Raw genomic sequence first — 27,485 nt, forward strand, 5'->3', positions numbered from 1 at the left:
AGTTCCCCTGAGGATGTACGGCAAGGGGGTTGTGGCCTGCGGGGCAAAGGGCATCCCTTGCACCGTCTGTTTTTGTGCGGCTCTCTCCTAGCCGATGCGGCTTTCGTGGCCTCGTTCAACATCCCAAGTCCCCCGGAGGACGACGACAAGGTCTACTTCTTCTTTTCGGAAACGGGCGAGTACGACTTCTTCGACAAAATGAAGGTTTCCAGAGTGGCTCGTGTGTGCAAGGTGAGAGGCGCCAGAAGGAAGGCCGCTCGTGGTTTACTCACTTGATTTTCATTTTTCACGTTTAGCCAGGCCCTGGCAGCGATTGTCATCTGAGGGGAAGGGTCATTGGTGCTGCCTGTTTCGTTTTCTTTTGGGTGGGCTTCTGAGAGAAGGGGCTATGGCTCAGTGGTAGGGCCTCTGCTTGGCATGCAGAAGATCCCAGGTCCAATCCCCGGCATCACCAGTTAAAGGGACTAGGCAGGTAGGTGATGTGAAAGACCTCTGCCTGAGACCCTAAAGAGCTGCTGCCAGTCTGAGTAGACAATACTGACTGTAAGAACATAAGAACAGCCGTGCTGGATCAGACCAAGGCCCATCAAGTCCAGCAGTCTGTTCACACAGTGGCCAACCAGGTACCTCTAGGAAGCTGACAAACAAGACGACTGCAGCAGCACCATCCTGCCTGTATCCATAATAGGCATGCTCCTCTGATCCTGGAGAGAATAGGTATGCATCCTGACTAGTATCCATTTTGACTAGTAGCCATGAATACTTCTGTGATGGACCAAGGATCTTATTCAGTAGAAGGCAACTTCATGTGTTCATGCGAGAGGGGAGTTTTCATTATCACCGGGCAGGGATACCCCACGATCCAGCTGTTGGCAGCCACCAGAATCTGAAAGGTGGAGGCGAGAGTAGTGTCTAAAACGCTCCCACCCACCAAAACCTCCAGCAGCTTCTTGGCTGTCCCATCGCGCCCTAACAAATGCCCGGAGTGCCTAACAAATCTTCGTGGCGCATTCCCGCTTTTTACACACGTGAACGCAAAAATAAGCACGCTTTAATCGTCATGGCTGGTTTGGCCCTGAGTAAACAAGGTTTTAAATCCTGTGTCGGCAGAGGCGGGGTGTCCTCTGACTCTGGGTACTCCCTTCCAGGAGAGGAGAGGAGGAGGAGAAGAGTAGCATGAAACCCCTTCTCCCAACTGAGGCCTTTGGGGGGGCAGTGAAAGAGCTTGTGGGGCACGGGGAGTGTCCGGCGGATGAAAGGGCAGACTCAGAGCTTCATAGCAACCTATTTGGTGCTTTTTAATTTGGGAGGGGGGTAGTGAACTGAAAGGGAGATTTTGTAACATAAAGGAGCTGAAGAAGTAGAAAGAGTCCTGGGGAACTCACTGCCACAAGATGGGGTGTTGGCTGCTAACTGAAATGGATTTTTTAATAATAGAATTGAACAAATTCATGGAAGATAGGTGAAGAAGACAGGGAGGGAAGGCAGTATGTCATAGCCTGGTCTCATCAGGGTCGGTACTTGGAAGGGAGGGGCACCAAGGAAGATCCTGCAGAGGAAGGCACTGGCAAACCACCTCTGCTTCTCACTTGCCCTGAAAGCCCCTCGCCCCGGTTGCCATAAGTCAACTGTGACTTGACGGCACTTTACATGCGTACAGGTGAAGACATGATTAGCCATAGCTAAATGGAACCTCCCTGTTCGGAGGCAGGCTATCTGAGTTCCAAACTCCAGAACAACAGGAGAAGGCTGTGACCTGCATTCCATGCATGGAAGCAGCTGCCTTGAGTTTTAGGGCAAGACATTCTCTAGCCTTCCCTTTTAATCGGAGAGGCCCAAGACCGATCTTTGGGGAGGGGCTGTGGCTGAGTGGTAGAGCATCTGCTTGGCATGCAGAAGGTCCCAGGTTCAATCCCCGGCATCTCCAGTTAAAGAAACTAGGCAAGTAGGTGATGGGAAAGACCTCTGCCTGAGACCCCGGAGAGCCGCTACTGGTCTGAGTAGACAATACTGGCTTTGATGGACCGAGGGTCTGATTCAGTAGAAGGCAGCTTCATGTGTTAGTGGATTTTGGACATGCGCAGCAGGTGTTTGGCTGCTGAGCCATCCCTGCAGCAGCCAGGCGGCTTGTAACCAATCCTCGCTTCTTTGCCCTCTCCAGAACGACGTTGGAGGAGACAAAGTGCTGCAGAAGAAATGGACCACCTTTCTGAAAGCTCAGCTCTCCTGCTCCCACAAGGGGGAGTTTCCATACAACGTCATCCAGCACGTTATCGCTGTCCCGCAGAAGGGAGGCGGTACTCTTTTCTACGGCATCTTTGCTTCTCAGTGGTAAGCCAGGGGACCGGTTGGGGTGCCGGGTTTTGTTTTGTGTAGATAAGGCTAGCAAGAGCCACCGTGGGGCCCCAAAGATTCCCTTTGGATTTCCTCTTTGCTCCTCCCAGATCTGAGCCAAACATCCTCTGAAAGCAAATTATATAGCACTATGAGCAGGATAATTAGTTATGTCTACGTTCATTGCTCTGTTTTCTTTTGTGCTCTTCCTCACATTTTTTTTTTTGGTTTGTCCTTGGTCTCTGGGGCTAACCCCAAGAGGGCCTTCTTGGTCTTGGCAACAAAATTATGGAACTCCCTTCCCAAGGACATTCATTTGTCCCCTTCTGCCAGCGGATGAAGACTTCTTTGTTTTGTCTCAATGATCTCTTCTTCCTTCCTTGTGTCTTAATTTGCTGCCCTCTGTTTTACATATATGTGTGTATGTTTGTAACTATTTTAATTGATTTTATGATGTGTTTTATGATGCTTAATTATAACCGCCTTAGTGGCCCTGGCTGGGCAGAAAGGTGCAATAAAAATAAATAAAAGGTGCAATAAATAATAATATAAATATTTCTATCCTACCCTTCTTTCAGGAAGCTTAGGGCAGTGCATGTCCCCCCCCCCCAAGTCTTCCTGACACCACTGTGAGGTGGCTCAGCCAAAGTATGACTGGGCCAAAATCATTTTCTTTCTCTCTCCCCCTTAACAAATAACCACAGAGCTTATTGCCAGCATGCTGTGGTGAAGAGCAGTGGTTTGGAGCAGTGGACTCTGATCTGAAGAACCGGGTTTGATTCCCCCACTCCTCCACATGAGTGGTGGAGGCTAATCTGGTGAACTGGGTTTGTTTCCCCACTCCTACACACGAAGCCAGCTGGGTGACCTTGGGCTAGTCACAGCTCTCTCAGGCCCGCCCACCTCACAGGGTGTCTGTTGGGAGGGGAAGGGAAGGTGATTGTAAGCCGGTTTGAGTCTCCCTTAAGTGGTAGAGAAAGTCGGCATATAAAAACGAACTCCTCTTCCTCTTCTTCTTCCTCCTCCTCCACCACCACCATTACTCTGAAGAGATCTTGCCCACCTCCCAGAGCAACCGATCCCCTTAGAAGATAGTTCCACCCCTGCCAACCCTGTTGAGGAAGGGGCTTCCCAGAGGCTGAGCTCGCAGAATCTGTTTTGCTCGTCTGGGGTTGAGTCCCAGAGGTTGGGAAGTTGTAACAACAAAAAGCCTCTCTGGGCGGGCACAGAGTTCCTTTCAGATCTAGCAACGCAGCTGCCTTGTACATCTGTTTGCAGGTGGAGGGGAAATCTGCGGAGCTCGGCGGTCTGCGTCTTCGACTTCGAGGCCATCAAACAAGCCTTTGATGGGAAATTCAAGGAGTTCAACAAGGATTGCTCGCAATGGATGACCTATAACGGGCCGGCAATTGATCCCCGCCCGGGCAGTGTGAGTATTCCTTCCAGCCAAAATCTCTGGGCAGTGCTGGAGAGTCGCTGCATGAGTCCTCCTCCAGAAAAAAGGGCGTAAGTTGTGTGTGCGCTTCCTTAGTGAGGTCAGGTTTTGTTAAGAACAAAAGCGCAGCCATGAGGACTAGTAACATGCTTTTTAAAATTAAATGTGAGAATACCAGGAAGTTGGGTTCTGTTACCATAGGTACTTTGATCCCCACTCCTACACATGAAGACAGCTGGGTGACCTTGGGCTAGTCACACTCTTTCAGCCCCACCTACCTCACAGGGTGTCTGTTGTGGGGGGTGGGGTGAAGGGAAGGTGATTGTAAGCTAGTTTGATTCTTCCTTAAGTGGTAGAGGAAGTCGGCATATAAAAACCTCCTCCTCCTTCTTTCTTCCCTTTTTCCAAGGAGGGGCAAGACATTATGAAAGACCCCTCTTTCTGAGATTTCACAAAGTTTGAGGCAGAGTTTGGCAAGACTCAGCCCCTGGTGCCTATTTCATTCGTTTCTTTATTTTATTAAAATGCTTATACCCCACTTTTCCTCGTGGTTCACGGCTTCTTACAAATCATCGTTAAAAGCATTGCAACGAATAACAAACCCCAAATGATCCAACCCCCCTCCCCCCAAATATACCTGCAGTGTATAACCATGGCAAAATGACCTCCTAACATTTTTCAGCGATGGTGCCTCCCTTTCTCCATTCCTGGAGAAAATATGGGCTGTGGTTGATGCCAGCCAGGCCATCTTCACTGGGAGAACAGCCATATCGGTGGCATCCCGAAGATCTTAGTTGGCACAGTTGGGATACATGGGAGGAGACAGTCCTATAAATACATGGATCTTCAGCTGTGAAGGTGGTAGCCGGCCCCTTGAATTGGACTTGGAAACAAACTGGCCAGCATTATCGCTGTTTGAAGGTGGACGAGATATGTCCCCACTGGCTAGCCACTGATAATAACCGGGCTGTCGTGTTCCAAACCAGCTGAGAACTTAGCTGTGGATCATAGAAAGCCAGAAGACGAAAAGAAGACTTGGTTTTTATACCCTGCTTTTCTCAACCTTTAAGGAGTCTCAAAGCAGCTTACAATTGCCTTCCCTTCTCTTCCCCACAACAGACACCTTGTGAAATAGGTGAGGCTGAGAGAGTTCTGAGGGAACTGTGACTAGCCCAAGGTCACCCAGTTGGCTTCGTGTAGGGGTTGGGAAAACAACCTGGTTCTCCAGATTAGAGTCCACTGCTCATGTGGGGGTGCAGAGAATCAAGCCTGGTTCTCCATATTAGAGTCCACTGCTCTTAACTACTACACCAGTTTGTTTACCTTCACAGCCCATAAGGGCTAGAATCTTGACTAAGATGTGCTTGAAATTGTGTGGTTTTATCATTACCGATTCAGATCAGATGGAATATTTCGGATTTGATGTAAACTGTTATGTGTGGCTGGTGTTTAACTCCAGCTGGGTTGAATTTTTTTTTAAAATCCGATTCAGATGTCAGATGATCTGCTTTGTAAATCAGTGCTATTCTCCCACTTCCCTTGCACTTTGTGCGAGGTAACTACATTGCAGAATATGGGTTTTGAAATTTAGGGGAGGTATCTTTTAAATTACGGATGAGGCTCAAGTTGTCGAAGGCATGAATTTTGCGGTTTGTAAGGAGATGTCTTGCTTAGCAGCTTAGAATTGCTGCCAAAGCATTAGAAAGCAGCTGCTGACTGTACAGCCAAGAATTAAAATTTTTAGAAGTGGCTGGCAGGAATGAACAGAATTAATGTCTGTCAAAGAAATGGATTTGGGGCCAAAGCGCATATGATACGGGAAGGGGGAAGGATCAGACATGCCAACGAGGGAGCCAGCGTGATGTAGTGGCTAAGAGCGGTGGTTTGGAGTGGTGGACTCTGATCTGGAGAACTGGGTTTGATTCCCCGCTCTTCCACATGAGTGGTGGACGCTAATCTGGAGAACCGGGTCTGTTTCCCCACTCCTCCACATGAAGCCAGCTGGGTGACCTTGGGCTAGGCACAGTTCTCTTTGAGCTCTCTCAGCCCCACCTACCTCACAACGTGTCTGTTGTGGGGAGGAGAAGGGAAGGTGATTGTAAGCCGGTTTGATTCTGCCTTAAGTGGTAGAGAAAGTCAGCACTTTTTATTAAACACTGAGTTGGACCCAGCAGCAGTGAGGCCCCAGGAGGTGATTCCTCTCACTTCTTTGTAGCTGGTGGCTGGGAGTTCCGCCGGTGCTTCAGTGCTTTACACATTGTGCTTCCCCTTGGCAAATCGTTTGGATGGCTTGGCTGGAGGCGACTCAGCCTGGTCAGAAGCTGGCTGGGTGACCTTGGGGCCGGTCACGCCTTCTCGGCCTAGCCTACCTCACAGGGTTGTTGTGAGGATCAAATGGAGGAGAAGAGAAGCCACTATGGCCCCCGTTGGGGAGGAAGGCTTGATATGAATGAAGTAAGCAAGTAAATAAAATAAGGACGGCTTTTACCACATGTTTCAGGACTGTTGCTGAGGCGGGGGCCGTGGGTGCTTCTCCTCATCTGGAGTGCTTGTTTGCTCCACCGAGCATTGTTTCATAAAAACAGGTTCCTTGGTTTGTGACATTCCCGTTCAAAGAAGGAGGGCTTCTTTGCAAAAGAAGAACTTTTCGAAAGATCAGTGGCAGCAGATTCCCCCCCAAAAGTGGTCATGCTCTAAACTCCAGTAATGTTTTAAGATCACTGTAAATTGGTTCTCGTAGGTTATCCGGGCTGTGTAACCGTGGTCTTGGTATTTTCTTTCCTGACGTTTCGCCAGCAGCTGTGGCCGGCATCTTCAGAGGAGTAACACTGAAGGACAGTGTCTCTCACAGATGGTTACACAGCCCAGATAACCTACGAGAACCAATGAACTCTGACCGTGAAAGCCTTCGACAATATCACTGTAAAAGTTACTGAAATAATTCCTCTTCTTAGCTGTTGTGACTGAGATGCGTAAAAGGATTAAGGGGAAAGTTAAGGAAGTTGCTACTTGAGGAAAAATCTTCCATGAATGCGGATAAAATTTTCCCTGGCGCAAGAGCTCCTGCCATCATCAAAGGGGGAATTCCCCGGGGGTGCAGTTCCCTAAGCCCTTTTGGCCCAGGAATACCCCTTTCTGCAGGCTCCTGCAAAAAGGCAGGCATAGCCCTGTGGAACTCTATAAAGAATTCCATGGGGTTTCCTTTGAGATGGTATTTTTGGCTTGCTATGCCCAGCAGCAAGCTGCTCAGGAGGCGGGGCACAGCTGCACTGTCCCTGGCCGCGGCAGAACTAGAATCATACAACTCATAGAATCATAGAGTTGGAAGGGGCCCTTCAGGCCATCTAGCCCAACCCCCCTGCCTAATGCAGGATCAGCCTAGAGCATCCCTGACAAGTGCTTGTCCAGCCTCTGATTAAAGACTGCCAGTGAGGGGGAGCTCAGCCTCCCCCCCACAGGTAGCTGATTTCACTGTTGAACAACTCTTACTGTAAAACTTTTTTCCTAATATCCAGCCGGTACCTTTCCGCCCGCAATTTAAGCCCATTATTGCGAGTCCTATCTTCTGCTGTCAACAAGAAGAGCTCCCTGCCCTCCTCTAAGTGACAGCCCTTCAAATACTTAAACAGATCAATCATGTCCCTCCTCAACCTCCTCTTCTCCAGACTAAACATTCCCAACTCCCTCAGTCTTTCCTCATAGGGCTTGGTCCTACCCCCCCCCCCCCAGTTAGGACTGGGCTGTTAGTCTTTTTCCTGTCATAAAGTTTTGGTTACCTTTGCACAGGAGTTGGGCAGCTTTTTAAAGCACCGACTCGACACAATACCCTTGTCTTTATGCTCCTGGTCACGTCAACAGTGTCTTTTTACAATGTCATGCCTCCTTCCTGCAGTGTTCGGTTGGCCCTTCTGCAGACAGAGCCCTGACGTTCATTAAAGAACACTTCCTGATGGACGAGAAGATTTTGCCCGACCAAAACCAGCCTCTCCTGGTGAAGCAGAATGTCCAATACACTCGGATTACGGTCCACCAGACCTCAGACATTGCTGGGGATCCGTACGTTGTGATGTTCTTGGGGACAGGTATGGCTTTTATTGTAATGGTTGAACACATGACGCTGCCTTATACTGAATCAGACTTCTTGGTCCATCAAAGTCAGTATTGTCTACACAGACCGGCAGTGGCTCTCCAGGGTCTCAGGCTGAGGTCTTTCACATCACCTCCTTGCCCAGTCCCTTTAACTGGAGATGCTGGGGATCGAACCTGGGACTTTCTGCATGCCAAGCAGATGCTCTACCACTGAGCCACAGTGTTTAATTTAATATTGAAATGTTTGTCTCAGTGGGTAGGAGTCCACAGATCTGTACTTCCACAGATGGTGCCTTCCACAGGCACAGAAGTTCTTTAAGGGAAGGCCCCTCTCGCTGTTGAAGGCACTCTCTTTAGCAGGAGGGATGGATGGGGGCCAACCCGAACTTCTGTCTTACACTGAAGGAGCAAGAATGAGGGCTGTAACATTTGGTTGGTTAATTGGTTAGATTCTTCAGATCCAAACACATTTTTTTCAAAATGCTTAAGACTGTTTAGCTTGGAAAGAAGGCTGTTAAGGGGAGACATGATAGAGGTCTATAAAACTGTGCATGGTATAGAGAGAGTGGACAGGGAGAAGCTTTTTCTCCCTCTCTCGTAATACTGGAACACGGGGTCATCTGCTGAAGCTAGAGGATGAGAGATTCAAAACAGATAAAAGGAAGTATTTCTTCACACAACACATAGTTAAATTGTGGAACTCCCTGCCCCAGGATGTGGTGATGGCAGCCAACTTGGAAGGCTTTAAGAAGGGAGTGGACATGTTCATGGAGGAGAGGGGTATCCATGGATACTAGTCAAAATGGATACTAGTCAAGATGCATATATGGATACAGCAAAGGCTGTTACCATATATGGAACGAGAAATGTTCAAGCTGGTTTCAGAAAAGGAAGAGGCACTAGAGATCATATTGCAAATATACGCTGGTTATTGGAGCGTACGAGAGAATTTCAGAAGAAAATCAGCTTGTGTTTCATAGATTACAGCAAAGCTTTTGACTGTGTGGATCATGAAAAGCTATGGCTGGTTTTAAAGGAAATGGGTGTTCCACTACATCTGATTGTTTTGATCCGCAACCTGGACAAGAGGCCACAGTTAGAACAGAATATGGAGAAACGGAATGGTTTCCAATTGGCAAAGGTGTCAGACAAGGATGTATTTTATCTCCCCATCTCTTCAATCTATATGCAGAACATATAATTAGGAAAGCAGGATTAGATTTAGATGAAGGTGGAGTGAAAATTGGAGGGAGGAACATTAATAATTTGAGATATGCTGATGACACTACATTATTGGCAGAAAATAGTGAAGATTTGAAACAACTACTGCTGAAAGTTAAAAGAGAAAGTGCCAAAGCAGGACTGCAGCTGAACATCAAGAAAACAAAAGTAATGACTACAGGAGAATTACACAACTTTAAGGTTGACAATGAGGAAATTGAAATTGTTCAAGACTTTCTATTCCTTGGCTCCACCATCAACCAAAAGGGAGACTGCAGCCAAGAAATTAGAAGGAGATTGAGACTGGGAAGGGCAGCCATGAAGGAGCTAGAAAAGATTTTGAAGTGTAAGGATGTGACTCTGGCCACCAAGACTAGATTAATTCATGCCATCGTATTCCCTATTACTATGTATGGGTGTGAAAGCTGGACAATGAAGAAAGCTGATAGGAAGAAAATAGATTCCTTTGAAATGTGGTGTTGGAGGAAAATGTTGCGGATTCCGTGGACTGCCAAAAAAACAAATCAGTGGGTTATAGATCAAATCAAGCCTGAACTGACCCTAGAAGCTAAAATGACTAAACTGAGGCTGTCGTATTTTGGTCACGTCATGAGACGACAAGAGTCACTGGAAAAGACCGTCATGATAGGAAAAGTTGAGGGCAGCAGGAAAAGAGGAAGACCCAACAAGAGATGGATTGACTCAATAAAGGAAGCCACAGCCTTCAATTTGCAAGATCTGAGCAAGGCTGTCAAAGATAGGACATTTTGGAGGACTTTCATTCATAGGGTCGCCATGAGTCGGAAGCGACTTGACGGCACTTAACACACACACACACAAGATGCATGCCTATTCTCTCCAAGATCAGAGGAGCATGCCTGTTATATTGGGTGCTGTGGAACACAGGCAGGATGGTGCTACTGCCGTTGTCTTGTTTGTGGGCTTCCTAGAGGCACCAGGTTGGCCACTGTGTGAACAGACTGCTGGACTTGATGGGCCTTGGTCTGATCCAGCATGGCCTTTCTTATGTTCTTATTTGTTCAATTAAAAAGTAGAGCTGTCACCCATCAAGAGAAATCTGAAGACCTAACTCGATGAGCTACAGGGAAGGCCCACAACTAAATGTTTCCAGCATATCTTAAAGGAAATGGCAACTGCACAGGCTCTAGTTTGGACCAGGGTTTCTGGCTCTTCCATCCCAACACAATAGAAACTGCCCTTCTGCCGAGGTAGACCTTTGGTCTATCAAGGTCAGGCCTGTCTGCTCTGGCCAGCAGCAGCTCTCTAGGATTGCAGGTCAGAGCCTCTCACAACACCTGCCTGTGGTCTAATTAGCTGGAGATGCCGGGGCTGAACCTGGGACCTTATTCATGCAAAACATAAGAACATAAGAAAAGCCCTGCTGGATCAGACCAAGGCCCATCAAGTCCAGCAGTCTGTTCACACGCTGGCCAACCAAGGTGCCTCTAGGAAGCCCACAAACAAGACAACTGCAGCAGCATTATCCTGCCTGTGTTCCACAGCACCTCTGATATGGGACAGAATGGGTATGCATCATGACTAGTATCCATTTTGGCTAGTAGCCATGGATAGCCCTCTCCTCCATGAACCTGTCCACTCCCCTCTTAAAGCCTTCCAAGTTGGCAGCCATCACCATACCCTAGGGGAGGAAGTTTCACGATTTAACTATGTGCTGTGTGAAGAAATACTTCCTTTTGTCTGTTTTGAATCTCTCACCCTCCAGCTTCAGCAGGTGACACTCCAGGTTACTCTTCCACTGTGCTATGGCCCTTCCCTGAGGCTTTGTCAGTTTTTTCCGTACCTGTACCGGTAAAGAGTGCAGCTGTTTGTAGTTTCAGTCAGTGGAAGGGTTAACGCTCTTCTTTCCTTGCGCTTAGCCTCAGACTGAACTGCCGTTTATCTTGGAAGGAAAAAGACAATAAATCTCGTGGATCCTCCAGCATCTTGTCTAATTATATCTTGTACATTACATTCTTTTTGTCGTCGTCATCTTCTTCTTTTTTTGACTGTTTCATCACAGCTGACTTATGGCAACCCCTCACGGGCTTTTCTAGATAAGGAACTTTCAGATTCAGAGGTCATTTGCCATTGCCTGACTGCGTAGCAACCCTGGACTTCCTTGGGGGTCTCCCAGCCAAGTACTAACCAGGGCCAACTCTGCTCAACTTCCAAGATGTGATGTGATCAAGTTAGCCTGGGACATCCAGGACAGAGCTAAAAAGAAGAACGCTCTGTTGAGTCACAACTGGCTCATGGCAACCCTGTCCACAGGGCATTCCCGGCAAGAGACAAACAGAAGAGGTTTGCCATTGCCTGCCTCTGCATAGTAACCTTGGACTTCCTTGGGGGCCTCCCATCCAAGTACTAACCATGGCCAACAGCCTTTAGCTTCCACGCTCCAACGAGCTCTGGTTAAGCTGGGCTATTCAGACTGTAACATTTCTTTCGTCCAAAGTGAACAGGGGACTAGAGCAACTGCCCTGTGAGGAGCAGTTGAAATGCTAAGGGCTATGTAGCTTGAAAAGAAGGCAGTTAAGGGGAGGCTATGATAGAGGTCTATAAAATTATGCATGGTATGGAGAGAGTGGACAGGGAGAAGCTTTTCTCCCTCATAATACTAGAACGCGGGGTCACCTGCTGAAGCTGGAGGGTGAGAGATTCAAAACTGATAAAAGGAAGTATTTCTTCACACAACACTTAGTTAAATTGTGGAACTCCCTGCCCCAGGATATGGTGATGGCTGCCAACTTAGAAGACTTTAAGAGGGGAGTTGACATGTTCATGGAGCAGGGCTTTTCTTATGTTCTTATGAGAGGGCTATCCATGGCTCCTAGTAAAAATGGATACTGGTCATGATGCATACCTGTTCTCTCCAGAATCAGAGGAGCATGCTGAATATATTAGGTGCCGTGGAACACAGGCAGGATGGTGCTGCTGCAGTCGTCTTGTTTGGGGGCTTCCTAGAGGCACCTGGTTGGCCACCAGGTGAACAGACTGCTGGACTTGAAGGGCCTTGGTCTGATCCAGCAGGGCTTTTCTTATGTTCTTAAAGTTGGTCGTGTGTGTGCCAGCCTCTACTTGTTACAGATTTCGAAGTGTTGTGTCCGTCACCCCCCCCCTCCCCGCCTCCTCATCCCAGAATCAAGCAGAGAAAGTTAGAGGGGAATGGTAGGCAAATCTGCAGGGAAGCAAAAGCCTTTGCCCACCATTCCTTTTTCCATGGGTGCTTACCTCTGCAGAGTGGCTGCATTTCCTTTAGAGTGGTCAGCCAGGAAGCTGCTTCTGGGCTTGCCCCACTTCTTCTCCCCTCCAGCTGTCACAGAATTGGTTTTCCAGTGTGGTATAGTGTTAAGAGTAATGATTTGGACTCATCTGGAGAACCAGGCAGTGGACTCTAATCTGGTGAACTGAGCTGGTTTCCCCACTCCTCCACATGAAGCCAGCTGGGTGACCTTGGGCTAGTCACAGCTCTCTTAGAGCTCTCTCAGCCCCACCTACCTCACAGGATGTCTGTTGCAGGGAGGGGAAGGGAAGGTGATTGTAAGCCGGTCTGAGTCTCCCTTAAGTGGTAAAGAACGTCGGCATATAAAAACCAACTTTTCTTCTTCTTCCAGCCAGACTCTGGTAGTGGAAGTCTGATGGGGAGAAAAGTGTTGGGTTGGGAGAGGCTGTATGTACCTAAAGTGTGGGAAGGGGAAAGGATTTGGATCCCCTTTTCTGGTCTAATTGCTGAAGGAGGGACTGTGGCTCAGGGGTAGAAAAGCTTCTTGGCATTCAAAAGTTCCCAGGTTCAATCCCCGGCATTGCCTTTGAAAAGACCATGTTGTAGGTGATGTGGAAGGATTCCACCCGAGACCCTAGCAAGCCGCTGTCAGTCTTGAGTAGACAGAACTGACCTCGATGGGCCAACAGTCTGATTGAATATAAGGGAGCTTCGTGTGTACACGCACGCGCATATACACACCTTGGTTTTGTACAGGATTGCGGCAAACCTGGGTGTAAACATTTTTAACCCTTTCCCTATCTGGGATTTGTTTTCCCCAGATGATGGTTTCCTTCACAAGGTAGTCATTATTGCCACGCAACCTCACATCATCGAAGAGATACAGTTGTTCAAGGAGCCTGAACCTGTTCGGAATATGCTGCTCTCCCCTGAAAAGGTCAGCTACTTGTTTCTGTCTCTCAGGCATCTTAGACAAGGGCCCCCAAAGCCCATGGGCACTTCTGGATTTTGAGAGCAGGGAGGTGGGTCTTACCATGAAACGGCTGTTAAGGTAGAGTGGGAAAAGGTCTTCCTTTTGGCCAGACGGAACCAACTGCAAATCCTGTTCATTAGTGGTGGAGTCTGATGTGGAGAACCAGGTTTGATTGCCCACTCCTCCACATGAGCAGTGGAGGCTGATCTGGTGAACTGGGTTTGTTTCCCACTCCTACACACAAAGCCAACTGGGTGACCTTGGGCAAGTTATAGCTCTCTTAGAGATCTCTCAGCCCCACCTACCTCACAGGGTATCTGTTATGGGGAAGTGAAGGTGATTGTAAGCCAGTTTGAGTCTCCCTTAAGTGGTAGAGAAAGTCGGCATATAAAAACCAACTCTTCTTCAAATAATAGTAACCAATCTTACTTATTTTTTTTGCCCCATCCAATCTTAGAGCATCCTTTATGTGGGCTATTCTAAAGGCGTACTGCAAGTACCGCTGGCCAACTGCAGCATGTACGGGAGCTGCTTGGAGTGTGTGCTGGCACGAGATCCCTACTGTGCCTGGGAAAGACATCACCAAAAATGCTCTAGAGTCCAAGAGGTGGAGGACCCGTGAGTATTTGCAGGATTGAGCCAACCCTGGGGCCCTGGTCAACACGTGCAGCAGAATTAAGTGGTAGAGTCCTGCGAAAGTAGGAACAGACTGTATCACTTAAGATCGCAGTTCAGGAATCACGTTTTTCGTTGTCGTCCTCCCCATTTTAAAAGACGTTTTCTGCTAGTAGAAAGCTAGCGCATCAGGGAGTGGACTGGGATAGGACCTTGCTCCCTGCTGAACTAGATTTTTTTAATTTGCAAGTTTTGTTTTATGTGGGGAGTGTATAAATGATATCCTTCCACCTGCAGACTGAAGCGGTACAGTCAATCTACTGCTTTCTTTGTGGTGGTGGAAAGTGCCGTCAAGTCACAGCCAACTTATGGCGACCCCGTAGGGTTTTCAAGGCCAGAGATGAACAGAGGTGGTTTGCCATTGCTTGCCTCTGCATAGCAACCCTGGACTTCCTTGGTTGTCTCCTATCCAAGGAATAACCAGGGCCAACCCTGCTTCACTTCCAAGATTCAAGGTCTTTTATGCATGGCTGTTTCCCTCGCGGTCACCCCTCTGATGACTTCGGGTCTTTATTTGATTATGCATGTCGTTTCTGACCGTCAGCGGTCGCCTCGCACTCCCCCTGCATCTCCCCATGTCTTGCCCGCGTTTTCAGAGACCTGTTTTATCTCAAATTTGAAAACGCGGGGAAACACAGGGGGAGAGCAAGGCGATCTCTGACGATCAGAAACGGCATGCATAATCAAAACAAAGACCCAAAGTCATTGGAGGGGTGACCCTGAGGGAATCTGCCACGCATAAAAGACCAACGAGATCGGGCTGGCCTGAGTCATCTAGGTCAGGGTGCTTCACGTGTAGGCCAAGGAAATAACACCAAATGTAGAAATGCAGCAAGCCCATTTCAGTTTTCACTGTGATAATCATGGCAACCGCGAAGTTTAGAAGGGGAGGAGACAACTTCGTGGAGGATGGGTCTATCAGGTGAGCCACAGATTCCCGAGTGGTAGCCGCTTGAGTTTATTGGCAGCAGAAACAGCCACAAGTAGAACCGGTTTAGGATGGCAGCAGAGGTTAGGACCCACAATAATGGGTATAAATTATGGGTGGGAAGGTACTAGCTGGGCATTAGAGGATTTTTTTTTTCCAGTAGTAGTGTAATCAGCTGCCAAGGGACGTGGTGAGCTAAGGATGCCAGGTCCCACTTCGCCATCGGTGGGAGGTTTTAGGGGCCGAGCCTGAGGAGGACAGGGTTTTGGGAGGGGAGGGACTTTAATGCCATAGAGTCCAATTGCCAGAGCAGCCATTTTCTCCAGGGGAACTGATCTCTATCGGCTGGATGAACTAGCTAGTTCCTGGAGGTTGGCAACTCTATGGTGAGCTCCCCTTCTCTGGCAGTCTTCAAGCGGTGGCTGGATGAACACTTGTCAGGGATGCTCTAGGCTGATCCTGCGTTGAGCAGGAGCAATTCTGTGATTCTATCAGCTTTTGTGGATTAGCCCTCACTCCTTCTCAGTTGGCAGAGATACACACAGACAATCCAGTTTTTAAACAGCAGGGTTAACCGTAGGCTTGCTGAGTTGAAAAGTATTAGGGAGGGGCTGTTGCTTAGCGGGTAGAGCACGTGTTTTGTCTGGAGAAGGACTCTGCTTCAATCCCAGGCAGGTATTGAATAAGACTGTTCTTTATCAGAGGGGTGTTTTCCAGTAGGGCTAAATGGACAAACGGGCTGACTCAGCATAAGTCAGCATCCTGTGACTATATTTGAGATCAGAACAGCGTCTGACTCACTACTGAGAGCCAGTTTGGTGTAGTGTTTAAGAGCGGTGGTTTGGAGTGCTGGACTCTAATCTGGAGAACCGGGTTTGATTACCCACTCCTCCACATGAGCTGCAGATGCTAATCTGGTGAACTGGGTTGGTTTCCCCACTCCTACACATAAAGCCAGCTGGGTGACCTTGGGTTAGTCACACTCTCTCAGCCTCACCTACCTCACAGGGTGTCTGTTGTGGGGAGGGGAAGGGAAGGTGATTGTAAGCCGGTTTGAGTCTCCCTTAAGTGGTAGAGAAAGTCAGTGTATAAAAACCAACTCTTCTTCTTCTACTACATCAGTTATGGGGCGACGTTACTGTCTTTTTGGCTGTGGGGTAAAAGAAAGCCGCTAGCCCTGATAGCTTAAATGGAGCAGCCATGTCCAGAGGCAGTCTACCGCTTCCTGGACATATGAAGCTGCCTTGTACTGAATCAGACCATTGGTCCATCAAGGTCAGCCGTGTCTACTCAGCCTGGCGGCAGCTCTCCAAAATCTAATGCCGAGGTCTTCCGCATCAGCCTTTTCCCTCGTTAAACTGGAATGGCTGGGGATTGAACCAGGGGCCTCCTGGATGCAAAACAGCTGCTCTGCCGCTGAGCCGTGGATCCTTGGACATCACATTGTGCGAGCTTTTCCGGGGGGGGGGGGGGGCTGGCCTGTCGCTGTCGGAAACAAAATGTCGTATCTGCACTGTAATCCTGAAAGTCAGTTCTTATGTCCTCTCCACTTCCAGAAGTAACTGGCTGCAGGACATCAAGATCGGGAATGCCAGTCTCAGATGCCAAGGCAAGAACAAACGCTTCCGAACTTGGATGAGGTCTCCGAACGACTCTGACAACGGAGTTGTAACAAGTTAAGTGCAAGCCGTTCAGGAGTTCATTGATTGTCAAAAGAGTTTCCCCCTCCCCCGGTTGAAGTGGTTGGGTCGGGTCCATTTTGTTAATGACAGCGCTTTCCTCTGGTGTAAGGAGCCTTTCCCTTCTTCCCCCCCGCTCCCCATTTTAAAATGAGCCATTCACTTGCTAAACCCAAGCTTAGATTTCTTGGGAAGCAGACTTAGGAAAGTACTTGAAGGGCTGTCATGAAAAGAGGAGGGTGCCTAGTTGTTTTCTGTTGCCCCAGAAGGTCAGGCCAGAACCAACAGGTTGAAATTAAATCAAAAGAGTTTCCGTCTAGACATTAGGAAGAGTTTTCTAACTGTTAGAGCGGTTCCTCAGTGGAACAGGCTTCCTCGGGAGGTGGTGGGCTCTTCTTCTCTGGAGGTTTTTAAGCAGAGGCTAGATGGCCATCTGTCAGCAATGCTGATTCTACGACCTTAGGCAGTTCATGAGAGGGAGGGCATCTTGGCCATCTTCTGGGCATGGAGTAGGGGTCACTGGGGGTTTGGGGTGGGAAGGTAGCTGTGAATTTCCTGCATTGTGCAGGGGGTTGGACTAGATGACCCTATGGTAATCCCTTCCAACTCTGATTCTATAAAAATGGCAAGAGACCCTACAAAACTCAGTGTGACCACAAAGAGGTTAACCAAACGTGGAACCACCTTCCAAAACCTGGCCACTTGGGCTTCCTGAAAACTTTTAATATCTCTTCTGAGCAAGGGTAGGATATTTAAAATTAAAAAATACTGATGTAAAAAAAAACATGAAAATTCCAGCAAACTGGACTTTGGACACTGACAAAATTGAACATTTAAAAGAAAACAGAACAATGGAGGATTCAGTTGCTTCCACATGGAATGATTCCCTGTTCTGCTCTAACTGCTGTTGTGAATGGGGGGGCGTTCCCAGTGGCAACAAAGCCTTCACGTGGGGGTGTTGCCTGCAGTATCTCAATGCACCTCCCATTGGTGAGCTTTTTGGCTTTAAAAAAAACCAAACACAGTCATGGGTCTATTGTCCTTAGTATTGGAACACTGCATCGATGTATCAACTCCCGATTAAAGCTATTAAAAAGGCAGTGAGCAGAACTGGTGCAGGATGCCAAGAGAAATAGTACTGAAGTGCAGAAAAGAGCAACCAGAATGATCAGGGGGCTAGAGCAATAGCCCTATGAGGAGCGGTTAAAATGCTTAGGGCTGTTTAGCTTGGAAAGAAGGCGGTTAAGGGGAGACAAGACAGAGGTGTAAAATTATGCATGGTTTGGAGAGAGTGGGCAGGGAAAAGCTTTTCTCCCTCTCATAATACTAGAACGCAGGGTCATCTGCTGAAGCTGGAGAGGGAGAGATTCAAAACGGATAAAAGGAAGTATTTATTCACACAATGCATAGTTAACTTGTGGAACTCCTTGCCCCAGGGTGTGGTGATGGCTGCCAACTTGGAAGGCTTTAAAAGGGGAGAGTAGACATGTTCATGGAAGAGCGGGGTATTCATGGCTACTAGTCAAAATAGATGCTGGTCATGAAGCATACCTACTCTCTCCAGGATCAGAGGAGCACGCCTATTAGGTGCTTTGGAAAACAGGCAAGATAATGCTGCTGGAGTCATCTTGTTTGTGGGCTTCCTAGAGGCACCTGGTTGGCCACTGTGTGAACAGACTGCTGGACTTGATGGACCTTGGTCTGATCCAGCATGGCCTTTCTTATGTTCTTATGAAGTAGGTTTTAACAAACTTTCAGCAGAACCAGGATGAACCTGGAAGGTGGATGATACACATGACAATGTCGTGCGGAAGCCCCCAAAAGTACCACTGCAGTTGGTACCACTGTGTGGAAGCAATTTCCTCATGCCCAGCTCCCATGTCAGAAAGTAGTCCAGGTCATTAGCAACGCCATAATCCAGAGAGAGATCCAAGCAAGACTTTGTAGCTTCTTCTGTGAAATTTCAGCCCTGTGTTTCATTTTAGCTTTGACCTCTTCGTTGAACTCCATGGTACGGCTGACCTGTCCTCACACTTCCGCCCTGGCCAGCTACAGTTGGAACTATCCAGCGGAGGAGAAGGCGGAAGGATTGGTCGTGGAAGACAACAACGTCCTGATCGTTATTGTCCAGAGGGCCTCCCTGGGCATATACGAGTGCTTGTCCAATGAGAACGGGTACCAGCAGGTGGTGGCCAGGTACCGCGTGCTCACCCCGAAGTACCCCGACATCCTGGGCAACAGCTACAAAGATGGCATCGCCGAGGAGGGCCTGCCGCACCAGGCCATGCCAGCAGGCAAGCAGAATTCTTACTGGGTCCAGTTTGTGACTGTGACTGTGCTCCTGTCGATGACCTTAGCTATCACCGCGGCTTTCGCTTTCTTCACTTACCACGACCGGCTGAAAGCCAAGAACAAAGTTCAGGGGTCCAATGCCCCTGAAGGCGGCAGAGCGTCTGGGCAACAGAAGAGCCTCCTGAACAACTCCCCGAGCGCCCCGCAAGGCAACGAGTACCAGATGCAGGGCCCCCAGCAAGAAGGGGCCGCTAATGGTTCCAAACACTGCTGCGTGCAGCCGGAGGGAGCTTTTCAAGTGATCGACGTCGACAACAATCGCTTGAACTCCTCCTTGCTGAATGGGGACGACTCCAAGAAGGCCGTGGCGGTGGGCGGGAGCCTGGCTTGATTTGGCTTGCCCCCTGCTAGCTGTTGCTGGGAGCGACCTTTCCAGATAACACTTCGAGCTCACAGGCAACCTGAAAAAAAGAAATCTTGGCCTATCCGTTTCTATGGCAACAACAAAAATACCATCAGAAAACAAGGAGTTACCACTGAATTCAGTTTTTCTGGTCTTGTCTGTATGATGCTGCGCAGACCTGGAAAACCGGCACCGAGGGGCTGGCGGAATCCTTAACATTCACGGGTCTTTGGAGTCTCGCTGCATCCACACTTCCTCCATAGATACGGTACTGGATCCCAGCATTTTCACCACAACGTCTCCATACAGTCGCTCTTAGCCGAATTCATAAACCTCCATGTGAAATGTTTACAGAGATCAGGGACAAACTGGGCCCATCCCCGCCTCTAATCTCCTGGGTCCAGCAAGGTTTGGGAAGCAGGGGTCGAGGCCAGGCTGCTTTATGGGTTTCACTAGATGGGTTTGAGGTTTCATGACGAATGAGGCCAGGGCTTTGCAGAACGCTGCCCCCCAAAAAATCCAAGGAAGGGGAGGTCACAAAGCAACAGGTTGAAAGGAGGAGGAGGTAAACTTTACGATAAGATTCAAGCACAGCCTTCCTGTATACGAGATCAGTGCAGGCGTGGTGTTTGCTGCATGGGCAGGGGGGAGGTCAGAAGCAGACCTATCCCAAGGCAAAGTTGGGGCACTGTTGAGGGTGGCGGAGCGGGAAACAGGCTGACCTGGGGGATTGCTAGACCTGCTCAGTGTGTATTCCGTGTATTACGGTGTCCTCTGTGGTGCCTGATCCAGGAGGGAGCTGTGTGTTTGGTGGTGCCTGGTGGGTGGAGCTGGGCAAATATGGCCTTGGGCCCTCTTTTTTATGGTATTGGGATGTTGTGAAAGGGCAGGGGTTCCAGGCAGCGGCATCTGTGCTCGCTGGCCCCATTGTAGAGGAAAACGGGGAGGGAAGATCGAGGCATATCCCCAAGCGAGTGCTTATGCCTCTATATGAATCTGACTCCCCGTTTAATGGTCTGTTTGACTTAAAGACTGGGTTACAACTGATGTGTGTGCATTTCATGCAAAAGAAGAAAGAAAGAAAAAGCTAAACTTCTGTAATCCAAATTCCAAAAAAATTCAAGCACCAAGGGGGGAAAAAATCTGGATTCTTCTACAGTAGCATATTTTTCCTCTTATTTTTGCACAATTTATTCCAATATTTTTACTATTTTTGCATAAATTATTGTGGTTTTGCTACTCTCAGAGGGGAAGGGAGCTAAGCAGGACCCAGAAAGCACTCTGTGCCCCAAACCACTGGATATCTTGTTCAGCCGCCCTCCTTTTAGCTTCTGAGATTTTACATCTCCGTCGCCATAAGGACTAGAAAGTGGAGCTGTGTTTTGAACAGAAGTTGAGATTGTCAGGAAGTGCCATAATCTGCGCATTCTTACAGAATCCTAGCATATACCAAGCTCTAGTTGAGACCGAGTGTAGTAGGAGCAGTGAGAGCTGGGTTCAAATTTCCATTCTGTGATGCTTACCGGGTCGGCTCTGATATGTGTAGACATGGGGTAGTCGGTTGGGATTTGGACCAGGGCTGTGGTGTCCATGGTGTAAATTGGATTCAAACCCGTGTCAGCAAATCAGAACACTCTGTGGGGTCACCCGGCCATCTTACATGGGACCAGAGAAGTGTGTGGAAGGAATTTGTACAGCCAAAGAGTGAAGGACATTTTGAGTTCCTGATAACAGCTGAGACAGCAGCCTTATCTTTTTACCCAGCATGCCCTTCTCTTGGCCTGTCTACACTTTCTGTACAAACACAAAACATGCTCCAGGGGGGGGGGGGGTGTTCCACCAGGGTGTCTCATCTTGCTCCAAGTTAGGAGAAAGTGGAGAGTTTGGAAAGGGTTCTTCCCTCCCACCCCTTTAACAGCTGCATTTCTCCCAGATGGAAAAATTATTACGTAGCACTTCTGACCTCTAGTGAGCAAAACAGCAAACCACGACTTTTGACAACTTCCTTAGAGCTACAGTTTGTTGCTCTTGGCACTTTCCCCTGAATCAGGGACCTTGACTGTTAATTAAAAAAAACAACACAAGTTTGACTTCTAGGCTTGCTCTGGCCATGGAAACCACTTGGGAGGTGGTTACATCAAGACAGTATTTATTGTTGAAATGGCTTATTTTTGTATTGGTTCCAAGGACATGTGGATTTGGGTCATAGACTCTGAAAAGCCCAGAAAGTCATCAAGCACGCAAATGCTCTGAACTCAAACATGTGGCTCTAAGCTCAGTAGCAAAGCTGGAGTCCATTTCACGAGCTCCCGCACAGAGCGGGACGAAGCAGAGGATGCAGGTTGGCATTTGCATGTCTGCTTGACAAACAGGGCTGACCTCAGGGACTGGCCTCACTGGGGGGGGAGGGGGGGTCCACTGGAAAGCATCTTCCCAAGGGCTTGGAACAAGCTGCAGCAGCCAATTCTGGACCTATTTGCTACCACTTCAAGCACGCGTGTCATGTTTATATGTTCACCTTTGTAGGTGTATACTCAAAACAACTTTGCATCCAGAACTTTGTGTGAAAACAAACTGGGGGTAGGGAGGACCCCCGTTGCTGGGTCTGAGGAAGCAAGCAGCCTGTGTTGGTTTGTGTGCATGCGTGTTTGTTCGTATGAGAGAAATGTTCTCAAACTGTGATTTTAGGTCGATGTTTCTTCCAAGAGGAGTGTGTGCGCGGGGGGGCGGGGGGACAACAACCATCTTAGTGGGTTATCATTTGTATCAACAAGTTGTATCATTGAAATTCAACAAGTTGCAAAAAGAGGGGAAAAAAGAATTTAAATCCTATAACTATTACTCGAACAAGTAATAAATATGAATCAAACAAGTAATGATCTATAACTTTACTAGGTTTCATGGCTTTGTTTGGGAAGGAGGAAGTAACCTTGTTCCAGAGGAACAGCTAGATTTGAGTCCAGAAACACTTCAGAGTCCAGCAAGATTTTCAGGGTATGAGCTTTCGAGAGTCAGAGCTCCCTTTGTCAGATACCCTGAAAATCTTGTTGGCTTCTAAGGTGCTTCTGGACTCAAATCTTTGGAAAGAGCTGCAGCAGCCAATTCTGGGTCCTACTGCTACCCACTGCAAGCACACGTGTCATGTTTATATGTGAACCTTTGTAGGTGTATACTCAAAACAACTTTGAACCCAGAACTTTGTGTGAAAACAAACTGGGGGGGAGGGACCCCCATTAGTGAGTCTAAGGAAGCAGCAGCCTGTGTGGGTTTGTTTGCATGTGTGTTTGTTTGTATGAGATAAATGTTCTCGAACTGTGATTTTAGGTCCGTGTTTCTTCCAAGAGGAGTGGGGGGGGGGGGACAACCATCCTAGTGGGTTATCATTTGTATCAACAAGTTCCAACCATTGGAATTCAGTGAGTTGCAAAAAGAAAGACAAAAAAAGAATACAAATCCTAGGAAATGGTTTAATTTGAATCAAACAAGTAATGATCTGTAACTTTACTAGGTTTCATGGCTTTGTTTGGGAAGGAGGGATAAAAGTAACCCTGTTCCAGTGGAACAGCTAGATTTGAGTCCAAAAGCACCTTAGAGATAAACAAGATTTTCAAAGTATGAGCTTTCAAGAGCTCTCTTCGCCAGATACCCTGAAAATCTTGATGGCCGCTAAGGTGCTTCTGGACTCAAATCTAATGGTTCTGCTGCAGACTAACCCGGCTACCCCCTAAAACTTGTTCCAGTGGGAATTCTTCTGTACTTTACTCTTCACCCAAATATTCTCCATGCCACTGTGAAGGGGGGGGCACTCCCCTCTTACCCAGAGGCGTTGTCTCCCAACTGAAATAGGCACAAATGTTTATGTAATCCAATTTAAGCTTTAATAGTTGGTAAATACCTATCAAACGGCCATTGCCCTTGAACTGCTAACATGGTTTTAGGCCCCTCCCCCTTAGAAAAGCAAATTTCACTGGGGGGGGGGGAATCATGGCCCTGTTGTCTGCAGTCAAGTGAATTTGAAACAAAACGGTTGTCCCAAACAGGAGAAAAAGAATCTGTTCAAGTGATCTGCAAATTACTTGAGAGAAGATTCATTTCCTATGGAGCATGCACCCACACACACATACAAAAAAAAATCAGTCCTGTGTCTTGGACTAGAGACAAGAAGATCACCTTCAGCTCTCTTGGGGGGAAAACATCTCCAGCTTCATATTCCCTTTATTGGGGATAGACAAATTTACACCAGTTTGATGTTTTGACCTTTTCATTCCACGTTGTGTTTATAATTTTTTTAAAAAGTTGTAAATCTTTGTTGTTGTTTATACATGCTATTTTTATTAAAAAATGTGATGTTATTACAACAATCTGATTATTGCATTTGAATTTAAGCAGATAACCCAACCCAGGAGTCTTCAGGTTTTTTCTTCTCCCATTCCTTAAGGGGTAGGACACAGTTGGAGGCGGCTCCCACCTGCCATGCTCCTGTATACCCATTTCAAGTTGCCAGGTTTCGGAGTTAGCCATCTTCATGGTGAGGAGCTATAACCAGAGTTGGGCCAATCGGTAAATCACCCCACATGAGTTTGTTTGTTTGTTTAATTATTTGTGACCGCTCCTTCCATTTAAAGAATTAGATCTTGGTTTTAGAATGGGAAATTAGACAAAATAGTGATTGCATATGCCCCCCTCACATCTCTGCTCCACCTTGGGTTCCCCTTAGCTCAGAGCAGATTTTTGCAAGATTACTGCCACACAAGGTTATCAAGGTGCTCTGTGTAACAAGCTCTAAGACAGGGGTGTTTAATTCAGTCATTATGAGGGCCAGATATGACAGGCCATTTATGCATGAGAGGTTTTGCCTTGGATCTGCGGCTCTCTAGATGCATTATCCCCATCTGAATTCCCAAAACTCAAAAATAAGCCCCCATGCAGTTTTGAGAATTCGGATGGGGAAAATGTACATCTAGAGAGCAGCAGATCCAAAGCTAAATCTCCCATGCATAAATGTCTATAAATGTCATTTGATTGGGCTACGCCTCGCCAGCCCAGAGAGTGTGCGGTGCGGGGGGGGCGGGGGGCGGTGATTGCCTCAGCTGGCTTGCAAGCCGGATAAGCTCTCAAGGGGCTGGATCCAGTTTGACACTCCTGCCCTAAGACTTGGGACAGGGACAGGTTATACAATGCTGAACAGCAGAAATAATGGTCAGTACTTCCATAGGCCACTGGCAACTGTATCACATTGCCACAGAATATGTGCAGTGCAAATGCAGTCGTCACCTGAAGAAATGGACCATTCGCCCCACGTAGCTCTCAACTGTGTGCTACACGTAAAATATATCAGCTGATCACGACAGACTGTGCCCACAAACAGCACAGACCTTTCAAGACATTGTGGGTGGGCTAGCCTCCAGTCCTGGAATTTCAGCCGGTAGCCCCAAGAACGAGTCCTCCAATGTGGCAAAGCCTGAAACCTGGCAACCCAGCCATCTGCCTTACTTTCTCAGGATCTCTTTAAACATGCTTAGCTACTACGAGCATGGCAGGAAGCAGCAGCAGAAAAGTTGGTTTATATACCCCGATTCTCTCTAGCTTTAAGGAGTCTCAAAGCGGCTGACAATCGCCTTCCCTTCCTCTCCCCACAACAAGGCACCTTATGAAGTAGGTGGGACTGACAGAGTTCAGGGAGAACTGTGACTGGCCCAATGTCACCCAGCAGGCTGCATGTGGAGTGGGGAATCGAACCCGGTTCTCCAGATTAGAGTGCCACTCTTAACCACTACGCCATACAGTCTCTTAAGTGTGTGTGTGTGCATTACGTCAAGTCAAAGATGATTTATGGCGACCCCATAGGGTTTTCAAGGCAAGAGACGTTTGGAGGTGGTTTGCCATTGCCTGGTTCCACACGCGCTGAGAGAGTTCTGAGGGAACCGCGACTGGCCCAAGGTCACCCAGCAGGCCTTCATGTGGAGGAGTGGGGAATCTAACCCGGTTCTCCAGATTAGAGTCTGCCACTCTTAACCATTACACCACCCTGGTGATGCCTAAACTCCACTTGGGCTTGGCGGGGGGAGAATTCTAACACATTTGTTGGTTGTCACACCTCCTTTGAACATACCCACACTGATATCTAGCTGTCCTCAACCAGGATCAGGGCTTTTTTAGCTCCGGCCTGGTGGAACTCTCTTGTCAGCTGAGACTGGGCCCTGCAGGTCTCTAAGGTGCTACTGGACATTAATCTAGCTCTTCGCCTGGAGACCAAAGCGGCCACCCTCTGTCACTTGGTTTCCTGTCTTTGTGTGTGTGTGTGTGTGTGTAAACTGCCCCTTTTTGGGGTTATCATGGCAAGAGACTAACAGAGGTGGTTTGCCAGTGCCTTCCTCTGCACAGCAACACTGGTATTTCTTGGTGGTCTCCCATCCAATGGCCTCCCTCAATTGTTACCCTTCTCAACTGGCTTATCGCCCGGACCGATCCATCTGCCAAATCACCTGGAAGTCTTCAGCCTCCAAGAACGCTACTCTCTTCTTGGAAATGGATAAACGATCAAACCACAGCAAGCCAAGAAAAGCCAAACAAGTAAGCTCGGCTCTGATCTTTCTGTTCAAACAATACACTGTGTTTCCTTTACTACAGTCTTTGCTTTCTAATTTCAACTTTTTATTTTTCCAACCTCTCGTATGGCAAACATTAAAATAGTAGAGGATACAGCAGTTTAAAGCTCTTTCTTTAGTGCTGGGTATAATTGCACTTTTGCTTGTGGAAAACAAAGGTGTTCACACTCAAATTCCATAAATATGCACATTAGCACATTTTCTGTTACATTATAAAGAATACAGTTTATGTTGTCAAAGTGACAATGTAAGTTCACGTTTGATAAGAAATAAATGTTGCAGATTTCCCCCAAAACTCACAAGAGCCATGCCCCTCCCTCCCTCCCTCCCTGGCTACAAAATTCCTGGAAACCTTACATCTTTAGGCTGGGTTAGGAAACACCGAAGTCTTGGCCAATAGGACTGTCAACTCTGGGTTGGAAAATTCCTGGAAATTCAGGGAGCCTGCAGAGGGTGAGGTTTGGGGAAGGGAGGGACCCCAGCAGGATATAATACCACCGGATCTAGCCCCCAAAGCAACCATTTCCTCCAGGGAAACAGCTCTCTGTAGTCTGGAGATCAGTGGCATTTCAAGGAGCTCTCCAGGTCCCACCTGGAGGTTGGTAAGGATAAAATATCCAAAACCCTTTGCTGGAAATCTGTGGTTTAATGTTGGTAGCCTTTAGAGAACCACAAAATCCTCACGAGTTATTCGTTTCCCACCCCACCCCTGGAATTAAGCCAAGGCAGATAGCATAATGGAGCCTCCCTGTCCAGAGGCAGTGCGCTTCAATAATAGGGTTGCCAGGTCCCTCTTCGCCACCGGCGGGATATTTTGGGGGCGGAGCCTGAGGAGGGCGGGGTGAGGGGAGGGGCTTCAGTGCCGTAGAGTCCAATTGCCAAAGCGGCCATTTTTCTCCAGGTGATGTGATCTCTAACGGCTGGAGATCAGTTGAATTAGCAGGAGATCTCCTGCTACTGCCTGGCGGTTGGCAACCCTATTCAATAACAAAATGTAGGAGGGGACCCCCCCACACACATACACAGAGTGGTGGACGGGGGGGGAGGTGCCTTGGAAAGGAGGAGCCTCAGACGAGGGGAAAATGCTGCACGATTTACGCGTTTTTCCAGCTGACCCGCTTGGCCCCTTCAGTAAGCGCCGGCCACAGCGAGAAACAAACACTCCCACGCCACTGCCCAGTCGGTCCTCCACCGACGAGGGCAACTCGTGAATGGGAACATAGCGCCGCATTAAAATTGAGAGGCACTCTAGGCGGCAGTTCTCTATGATTTTCCTTTTTTTCCCCTTTTCCTTTTATCCCTTAGAAGCTCCTTGATCAATTGATCTTGAGCAGCACTCTATGATTTTAGAGCGCGGTCGCTCTAGGCCCCTACCATCTCTATGTCGAAACCTCTCTCTCATTCCGCATTGGTGCTGACAGAGAGGAAACCCGGATGCCAGGCCGGAAAATGAGCCCCGCGGGCTTCTCACTTCCTCCTCTAGCGGCACCAACGTTCGCCTTCCCCGCCCGTGCGCGCGCAGCTTTGCCCCTTTCTCCCTCCCCGCCTCCATCTTAGCTCCTGTCCGGGGACCACGCGCGGTGAAGCGGATGGAAGCCCGCCGG

The 27,485-nt window shown here is 48.2% G+C and overlaps 1 protein-coding gene across 1 annotated transcript in view; it reads left to right on the forward strand.

The window, feature by feature from the left end:
- SEMA4A (semaphorin 4A) overlaps positions 1-19,267 on the forward strand; it is a 38,991-nt gene extending 19,724 nt beyond the window's left edge. The window contains exons 7-14 of the mRNA XM_056853031.1: positions 92-231; positions 2,162-2,331; positions 3,613-3,763; positions 7,662-7,851; positions 13,145-13,260; positions 13,754-13,914; positions 16,456-16,574; positions 18,564-19,267. Coding sequence (XP_056709009.1) covers positions 92-231; positions 2,162-2,331; positions 3,613-3,763; positions 7,662-7,851; positions 13,145-13,260; positions 13,754-13,914; positions 16,456-16,574; positions 18,564-19,261 — 1,745 coding nt within the window. The 3' untranslated portion in view covers positions 19,262-19,267. The remainder of the gene's footprint in view (positions 1-91; positions 232-2,161; positions 2,332-3,612; positions 3,764-7,661; positions 7,852-13,144; positions 13,261-13,753; positions 13,915-16,455; positions 16,575-18,563) is intronic.
- Positions 19,268-27,485: the final 8,218 nt, after the last annotated feature.

This window comes from Euleptes europaea, chromosome 7 (assembly GCF_029931775.1).
Source record: "Euleptes europaea isolate rEulEur1 chromosome 7, rEulEur1.hap1, whole genome shotgun sequence".
Classification (NCBI taxonomy): domain Eukaryota; kingdom Metazoa; phylum Chordata; class Lepidosauria; order Squamata; family Sphaerodactylidae; genus Euleptes; species Euleptes europaea.